At 65.9% G+C, this 8,691-nt stretch overlaps 1 protein-coding gene across 6 annotated transcripts in view; it reads left to right on the top strand.

Annotated features, from left to right (window-relative positions):
• Window positions 1–7,747, top strand: part of COL18A1 (collagen type XVIII alpha 1 chain) — a 94,023-nt gene extending 86,276 nt beyond the window's left edge. For 4 of the 6 annotated variants that reach the window (XM_057546192.1, XM_057546188.1, XM_057546190.1 and 1 more), the window contains 10 exons: window positions 1,620–1,663; window positions 1,914–2,036; window positions 2,661–2,814; window positions 2,898–2,971; window positions 3,359–3,490; window positions 3,906–3,938; window positions 5,049–5,294; window positions 5,539–5,736; window positions 6,231–6,346; window positions 7,314–7,747. In XM_057546192.1, the coding sequence (XP_057402175.1) occupies window positions 1,620–1,663; window positions 1,914–2,036; window positions 2,661–2,814; window positions 2,898–2,971; window positions 3,359–3,490; window positions 3,906–3,938; window positions 5,049–5,294; window positions 5,539–5,736; window positions 6,231–6,346; window positions 7,314–7,527 (1,334 nt within the window). In that variant the 3' untranslated portion in view covers window positions 7,528–7,747. The remainder of the gene's footprint in view (window positions 1–1,619; window positions 1,664–1,913; window positions 2,037–2,660; window positions 2,815–2,897; window positions 2,972–3,358; window positions 3,491–3,905; window positions 3,939–5,048; window positions 5,295–5,538; window positions 5,737–6,230; window positions 6,347–7,313) is intronic. The other 2 variants (XM_057546186.1, XM_057546189.1) reach the window with 1 other exon arrangement.
• Window positions 7,748–8,691: the final 944 nt, after the last annotated feature.

Genomic DNA, 8,691 nt, shown 5'->3' on the forward strand with positions numbered 1-8,691 from the left:
ACATGGCAGGCCACAGGCTCACGCCGGGCACACAGCAAGTCCCTCAGGCCTGTCTGCCCTCAAGGGAGCATCGAAGACACAACCGGGACGGGCCCACCGAGCAGGGCGCCTGCGGGGAGGGGAGGCCACGGTGGGAACTGGAAACCCTGGAGCTGAAGGACAAGGCTGTGTCTGAGGGGCAAGGGTGCAGCCAGGGCCAGGGTTGGGATTCTCAGCTCTCACTCCGTGGCCCGCGGTGGTAGTGGGGTCACCCCGCTCTGAGGAAGGACCCAGGACAGGAGCTCCGGGCCATGAACATGAGCCGGGTGGCCCTGGGTGGGCGTGGGTTTCCCGGAGCAGCCCTGGTGGAGCCCAGATCAGGGGCTCCCCCAGCCCCCTGGGCCCACGGTTCACTCAGCAGGCATCACTTCACCCTGGGGGTCTGACCCCCACCTTTATCAGGTTTCCAGGGGAAAGGCCACGGGAGAAGGGTAAGCCAAGGTCGCTTTCCCACCCAGAAGGAGCGAGGGTCTTGTCAGCTCCTTGTCTACAAGGTCACAGCCTTAAGTAGCCTGCGCTTCAAGCATCCAGCTCAGGAAGTTAGAGAACAAATAGATTTAACTCCCAGAGAGCAGATGGGAGATGCAGTGAATGGAAAAAAAAAAAAAAATGTACATAACAGGAAGCATCAAGAAAGCAAAGAAGTCAGATGTTAGTTCTTTGAGAAGACTAATAATACTCCCCTCGAGGGACTGATGAAGGCAAGAGACAGCAAGAGACGTTGAAGATGGCGTCTCCGTGCTCTGCAAAGAGCGGGCACCCTCTCTCCGCCATCTGCAGTGGCGGGTCGGGGCCATGGGGGCGGCCGGTCATTGCTGCCGGCGCGGGGCCCAGCCAGGGTGCGGGGCAGGGAAGAGAAACAAACGCAGGGTGTGACTCTGGAAGAAACAAACCTGCTGTTTTCACAGAGGACACCTTTGTGAATGTCAACAACCCAAAGGGATGTGCAGATAAACCGTCAGAATTAATGAGTAAATTTACCAAAGTCACAGGGGCAGTTCACAAAAATCGATGGCCAGTCATAGACTAAATGAAATCTTTAAAAGGCACCGTTTAGAAAAAGATCAGGTTGGTTGCCAGAGGGATGCAGGGTGGGGGATGAAGGGGGTCGAAGGTACCAACGTCCAGTTACAGGACACTGCATCCGGGGGCACGCAGCTGTAGCCGACACCCCTGCCCATTGTCCTTGAAGGTGCGAAGAGAGAACAGCTCTCGTCACGAGGGAAAACCATGTTTTTTCCTGTGTGTGCGTCTCTGCGAGGTGGTAGCTGTTAACTAAACGTCCTATGGTGTGCAGTTCGCAGCAGACGTTAAGTCCGTCGTTTAGCGGTCCCCCTTGACCGTCTGCAGCGCTGTGTGTCAGTGATAAAAACTGAAGGGAAAAAGGCACCATGAACAAAAACACAAAAAAATATCAAGTGATTGGGAATAAGTGTAACAAAACATGCAGGGGATCTCTACACAGAAATACAGAAATTAGAGAAAGAGGGGACTTAGGTAAATTCGGGGGCGGGGGGACGGGTGGACCAGGCAGGAAGACAGCGTCTCACTGAGGACCTCCCAAACTCTCCCCCCCGTAGGGCAGTTCCCGTTCGACCTCCTGCACCTGGGCGCTGAGATGAAGGTGGGTGACCCCGGGTCATCACACTGCCCCCCACACGGGCCCCCAGAGGGCACCCAGGACGCGCACCCCTGGCTCCGTTTTTCGGGAATTCGGTTGACGCAGTGGGAAGCTGGGAGGCCGAGCCCCTTCCTGTCGGGCTGGCCAGGCCTAGGCCACAGAAGCTTCACCGTGGGCCTCTGGGGGTCGGCGCCCACCCGTCCCCACACGGCACCGGGAATGGGGCTGTCCCGACAAGCTTTTCCATCCACAGGGGGAGAAGGGTGACCAAGGGGCCGCCGGGCAGAAAGGAGAAAGGGGCGAGCCCGGGGGCGGCGGGTTCTTCAGCTCCAGCATGCCTGGCCCCCCCGGCCCGCCAGGCTACCCTGGGATTCCGGTGAGTCTGACCCCAGACGCCTGTGGGTACCACACACAGGCCCAGGCCCATCCTGTGCCAGAGCTCGCGTCCCCGGGGTCCCTGGGGCCAGGAGCCAAGGGCAGGTCCACCCTGCGGGCTGGGCCCCGAGCGTCCGCCTCCCAGCTCCTTGCCCGAGCGCAGGGCACCCACGTGGGGAGCCTGGTGGGTGCATAGTGGCTGCCCTCCCGGATTGGGCACCTGACCTGGGGGCTCCTCCATTCTCCTGCTGGCGCTGTTCTCCACCAAACCCCCTCAGGGAGACCCTCTGTCCTGAAAGCGTCTGGGGGACCGTGGGCCCCAGCTTCCGTCCGGGAGTGGAGGAGGGGTGGGGGCCCCTGAGGCTGCACCTCTGTGGGCAGCTGTCCTCGTCTACGTCCCAGGGTCCCGTCCCAGTGGGGGGCACATGGGATGGGAAGGCTGGGTTTCCCAGGCCCCGCGTGGGCAGTGTGGGGACGGGGGCTTGGGGGTCATGCTCCCTGCAGGGGGTCGTGGCCCGTGCTCCCTGCAGGGGCTTGTGGCAGATGCAGCCAGGACCTTCAAGCTTGCTCGTCCCTAGCCTGGGGACATAGGTGACAGCGCCCTGTGTTTTGCCTTCCACGCTAGGGGCCCAAGGGAGAGAGCATCCAGGGCCAGCCTGGCCCTCCTGGACCTCAGGGACCCCCTGGCATCGGCTACGAGGGACACCAGGGGCCTCCTGGGCCCCCCGGACCTCCAGGGCCCCCGGGACCCCCATCCTTTCCTGGCCCTTACAGGCAGAGTAAGTCGGGTGGAGAGTGGGCCCTGGGCTCCAGCCTCGTCCAGGAAGGGCCACTGTTCCCACCTCTGGCTTCTCTCTTGTAGCTATCAGTGTTCCTGGCCCCCCAGGCCCACCTGGGCCCCCAGGACCGCCCGGATCCATGGGCACCTCCTCAGGGGTAAGCACCGCCCTGTTCCTGACCTGTCGGACCCTCACTGCCCGGCTGCCCTTCCCTTTGGAGGCGTGTGGGTGGGTACCCCAGTGCCAAGAGCCCTGAGACAAGGTTTCCAAAGCAGAAGTGGGGGACCCAGGTGTGGCTGGGGTCTGAGATGGGCAGGGGAGGAGGACGAAGGAGGGGCATTGAGAAGGTCCCTGAGGGCGGGTCTGCTGTGCAGAGGCTGCGGTGGCCCAGGCACTTGGGGGCTGAGGTCTCCCCGTGGCGCTCATGGGGCCAGCCTGGCAAGGAGGCGGCCACGTAGGTCTTCAGACTGTCGCAGCCCCCAACCCTCCCCATGAGCCCAGAGGTCCCCTGTGCGCAGGGGACCCCATTGGGCTGGGCTTCCAGCAGGTGAGGGTCTGGGCCACGTACCAGACCCTGCTGGACCAGGTGCCCGAAGTGCCAGAGGGCTGGCTCGTCTATGTGGCCGACAGGGAGGAGCTGTACGTCCGGGTCCGGAACGGGTTCCGGAAGGTTCTGGTGAGTTCTGGACAGGGCGATCCCTGCACGTGGTGGGGCGCCTTCCCGCTTCGCTCTTGGGGCGAAGGGTACAGAGAAGATGGGAGGCGGAGGACCTGCGTTGCAGGGGGCCCCGGCGCCTGGCGAGCGGCAAGGACCAGCCGGGCGGGGCCCGCGGGCATGCGGCCAGCGGTTCTCCATCCTCACCCGCTTCCCTCCACTTCTCTCTTTATTAGAAGCTGCTCTATGGCAGTTTCAGGTTCACAGAGAAGTGACTCTCAGTTTTTAAACTAACAGATGTGCTTATTGTGCGCCAGGCACCGGGTGGGGGGCACTGGGACGCAGCCATGCCAGCCTTCACCGGTGTGGGGGGCGGCCGGGGCGAGTGGCGCTGGCTGGGTCAGAGGTCCCGGGGTGACCCCCTGTTTTCTTCCAGCTGGAGGCCCGCACGCCCCTCCCCCGCGGGACGGTAAGGAGCGTCCCTTCTTCCCACGACCATCTCGGGGGACCGGTGGGCAGGGGTGCAGCCTGGGTGGGGCCCCCCTGCCGGGGAGGGGGTGTGCAGACCGCGCTCATCACCCTCCCCAGGCGAGGGGCTCCTCTGAGTCCTTGTCTGTCTGCTCTTGTGCAGAGGGCTGGGCACGGGGACAGACCCTTCAGGGTGTGGGGGGAGGAGGAAGGAGGGAGGCAGGCGGGAGGGGGCCCAGGATATTCCAGTCTCCCTAAGTAGGGGTCGCGTCCCCCAGGCGGTGCTCCTCTGAGTAGAAGTCACAGCCTCTCAGACGGCTCAAGAGCAGGGCTCCGTGCTAGGTCTCGGGTGTCCGGGTTCAGCGTGGGCTGGTCTGCCCCACCGCCAGGCTCGGGGGGTCCCTTCTCTCACGCAGCACCTAGTCCCGGGCGCTGTTCTAGGCGCGAGCACAGCTGTGCCTGAAGCAGGCAAAGCCCCCGCCCCGCGGAGGCGACATCATGGTGGGGAGACGGGCAGTAAGGGCAGTAGGTGACTAGGCAAGAGCATATAATTATATAAATACAAACATCTCAGCTAGATACATGAATTCATTCTATAACTTATGATTGCATTAGACGTTACTACCAGGTAATAGGTACCAGGTAACAGGTATACAGGTAACGGGTGTCCGAAGGTGCTGGGTGCTGTGGGAAAGGGATGGAATTGGGAAGTGGGTGGGGCACAGGGGCTGGCATTTGGAGGTCGAGGTCACCGCCGGAGGTAGGAACTGGGCAGAGGCTTAAGGGGCTGCTGGTACCACGGCTGCAGCAGGGGGAGGTCAGGGGGAGGTGGTCGACCCAAGGGTGCCCAGGGCCACGGGGAGGAGCTGGCTCCTGAGGGTGATGGACCCGGGGGCTTGAGCAGAGGGCCACCCAGCCCGACTGAGGTGTCACCAGGCCGACTCTGGCCTGATACGCCGGGCGTCCCTGGATCCAGCTCGCCACCTCCAGTCCAGCGTCGCTGGCCCAAGAGCACAGCCGGGTGCAGACGAAGGGCGTGCAGGGCCGGGCAGCGGGACCCGCGGGTGCAGGAGGCCCGGCCCCACGGCGCTGTCTGCCTCTCCGCCTGCAGGACAACGAGGTGGCCGCTTTGCAGCCCCCCGTGGTGCAGCTGCACGAGGGCAACCCGTACCCCCGCCGGGAGCCCCCGCCCCCCACAGCGCGGTCCTGGCGGGCTGACGACATCCTGGCCGGCCCCCCGCGCTTGACACACGCCCAGCCCTACCCCGGGGCCCCACACCCCGGCGCCTACGCGCACCTCCGGCCGGCAACCCCCACGGCCTCACCCGCCCACACTCACCACGACTTCCAGCCGGTGGTGAGTGACCACCCCGGGCAGCGCTGGGGAAGGAGAGTCCAGAGCCCAGAGCAGCCAGGGAGGGTGCTGGTGCTGGGTCTGGGACCCGCCCTCCCCATCCCCTACCCCCAAGTCCCCTCCCCCCGCCCCCTCTCCCCGCCGCTGCCCCGGGGTCCACCCCGCTCGCATCCCGAGACCCGCCGGGGCCGGGGGGCGGGGCGCGGAGACCCGGGCCGTCGGGGCTGACACGCGGCTCCACCCGCAGCTCCACCTGGTGGCGCTCAACAGCCCGCAGTCGGGGGGCCTTCGCGGTATCCGCGGCGCCGACTTCCAGTGCTTCCAGCAGGCGCGCGCCGCGGGGCTGGCGGGCACCTTCCGCGCCTTCCTCTCCTCGCGGCTGCAGGACCTCTACAGCATCGTGCGCCGCGCAGACCGCGCCGCCCTGCCCATCGTCAACCTCAGAGTGCGTGCGCGCCCCAACCTGGGCCGGGCCTGGGCGTCGGGTGGGCGCTGGGCGGGTCTCGCCCCTGAGGACCACCGGGCACCCCGTGGAGCCCCCACGTGGCCCCCGACCCCTGCGCCCGCCCGCCAGGCGCGCTGGCGCGTCACCAGCTTCCGGAGGTGGCCTGGTCCCCTCGCCACGCGGGTGTCAGCCCAGGGCGGGGCGTCCCTGCCCCGGTGCTCTTCACGGGGATGTGTCGCGCGGCCCCTTCCGCGAACAGAGCCACGTGCTTTCTGGATGCGCCGAGCGCCCGTGTTCCTCGGGACCAAAGGCGGTGGACTCACTCTGGCCCCGGGTCCAGGGCTGGGGGCGGGTGCCCTGCGTTCCTGGGAGAGGGCGGGAGGCCTGGGGCCAGCCCACCCTTGGGCGGGCGTGGGCGTTGCTGAGACCCCTGGGCCGCTCGGCCCTCTGGCACGAGGTGACCAGAGGCAGGGTGACCCCGCTTCCCCCCGCAGGATGAGGTGCTGTCTCCCAGCTGGGAGGCCTTGTTCTCGGGCTCCGAGGGCCAGCTGAAGGCCGGTGCCCGCATCTTCTCTTTCGATGGCAGAGACGTCCTACAGCACCCTGCCTGGTAGGTCCGCTGTGTGGGCGCAGCAGCTCGGGGCACCCCGCCTGGTAGGTCCGCTGTGTGGGCGCTGCAGCTCGGGGCCTCTCTGGATCCGAGAGCCCTGAGCAAAGGGGCGGCGCTCCCGGCTCTGAGCCTCCAGGCTGACCCAATCCTGGAACACGCTCGCGGCTTAAACCCCCCCAAATCCAGAAGCACAGGAGGAAGAGTAGAGAGCGTCGTTTGCGGTGTTACCTGAAGCACCCTCACCTGGCCTGCTTCCCCGGGCAAGTGCCCCCAACTTCCTGCTGGGGAGACAGACTCCAGTCCCCTCTGTCTGTCACATAAACATCACAGCAAATTACTCCTGTAAATTCCTCAACCTGGAATTTCCGGGTCGGAGAACACACGTGTCTACCTGACACGCTGGCACAAGTCGCTAGTTTGCCCTCAGGTCGGCTTCATGCCCGTCGTGCCCTTGCTTGCAGGTGTGAGGCCCTGTTCCCCACCGCTCGGGGGCTCAGGGTCTAGGACGAGCCCGTGTCCCTGCCTTCACCGAGGAGCACCGCCCAGGGCCGTGTGGGAGCCTCGGGCAGGGCTGTGGGCTCCACCGGCCCAGGGGCTGGTCCGAGGCCAGAACCCCAGGCCTGCGCCTCATTCCCAGCGAGGAGGCCACACCGAGATGGCCCTTACGAAGCATGGGCACTCGAAGCCAGGTCCACCCCGGCCCCGAAGGGTCAGCCCTCGAGGTCACCGGGCGCTGCTGGCCAGGCTGTGCCCCCAAAAGCAGCAGCAGGATGGGGTGTGATCTGGGAGGCCGAGCGCCCAGGACAAGGTTGGCCTGACTCCCGGCCACCCGAGTCCCTGCCCTCCCAGCGGCCCCCGCATCCCGCCAAGCCTCCGCCTTTGGGAGACGCCCCGTCCTGCCTGGGGTGGCCTCCAGCGTGGGGCGGGGGTGGCCCCCGGTGAGACTGACGGCCGGTGCCTCTTGCAGGCCCCAGAAGAGCTTGTGGCACGGCTCGGACCCCAGTGGGCGCCGGCTGACGGAGAGCTACTGCGAGACGTGGCGGACTGAGGCCAGGGCGGCCACGGGCCAGGCCTCCTCGCTGCTGGCGGGCCGGCTGCTGGAGCAGAAAGCGGCGGGCTGCTACAACGCCTTCATCGTCCTCTGCATTGAGAACAGCTTCATGACCTCCTCCTCCAAGTAGGGCCTCTGCTGGCTCCATGGACAGATGGACGCACGGACAGAGGGCCGGAGAAGAGCCAGGCGGCGGGCAGGGGAGCGGACGCGCCCCCGGCCCGGGCAGGGAGCCTCTGCTGGCGCCCAGGGCGGTGACCTGGCTGGGACACTTTCCCGTACGGTTCACGTTTCATGTAATCCTCCAGAAATAAAAAGAAGCCAAAGAGTGTATTTTTTAAAAAGTTTAAGACAGCCTGGTGCCCAGACTCTTCCTCCCTCCCACCTCTCCCCCAGAGCCTCGGTGCCTGTGCTGCCCTCTTGGCCCGAATCAGACCAGGGGGTGGACCCGGCCCGTTTAGGCAAGAGGCCAACTTGGAACCTTCTGCCTGGGGAGGCCTCCCGGGTGCCGAGTGGGGCCCCCAACTGCCCGGGCATGTACTGGTGGCTCCGTTTCCTGCCCAGAAAGCCTCGTGGCGCCAACGCCAGGCCTGTCTGCAGGGCAGCCGCGAGGAGGCGCTGGGGCCTCCCTCCTGCCCTCTCTCCAGCTGGCCGGCCCTCTCTTGGGCCACGCGCGGTGCCAGGGGAGACCACCTTCTCTCAGCCTCTGGCAGCAACTCCCCTGGCTGCAAGCTTCCCAGCTCAACCCCCCCGCACACCCCTGGGGTTCCTGCTGCTGCTGCTGTGTGCAGCCAGCCCCGCCACGTGGGCCCGTCTGCGCTCCTCTGTCCCACGCTGGCTTCCCGTGTCCCCTGAGGTCCCACCGGCACAGAGCCTGGCCCAGCCCGGACTACTGGGAGAGCTTTGAGGGGTCCATAAACCAGCACCGGGTCCCTGGGCCCAGACCTCACACCGGGCGCTCCCTCCCTGACTCCAAAGCCTGACCAGCTCTGCCCAGCAGCATGTCCGGGGACCCAACTGGGCCCAAACCCAGGCTGCCTCAAGTCCTGGGTCAGACCTGCCTCCTGCTGAGCTTGGCACCAAGGCGCCCGGTTCACCTTTGCAGGACACAGAGGCAGAAGCCCTCGGAGGCAAAAGGCCACACGTGGCCCCCGCCAGGACAGAGTCCACAGGCTGCATGGAGGGGTTGGGCCGGCCCAGGACAGGACTGGGCCGTGTCCACAGGCGGGCCACGTGTGCTTGGACCCCGCTCACCACTGTCTGTAGCAGCACGTCTCGGGGAAAACCCACGTCA

This window comes from Balaenoptera acutorostrata, chromosome 4, assembly GCF_949987535.1.
Source record: "Balaenoptera acutorostrata chromosome 4, mBalAcu1.1, whole genome shotgun sequence".
Lineage (NCBI taxonomy): Eukaryota > Metazoa > Chordata > Mammalia > Artiodactyla > Balaenopteridae > Balaenoptera > Balaenoptera acutorostrata.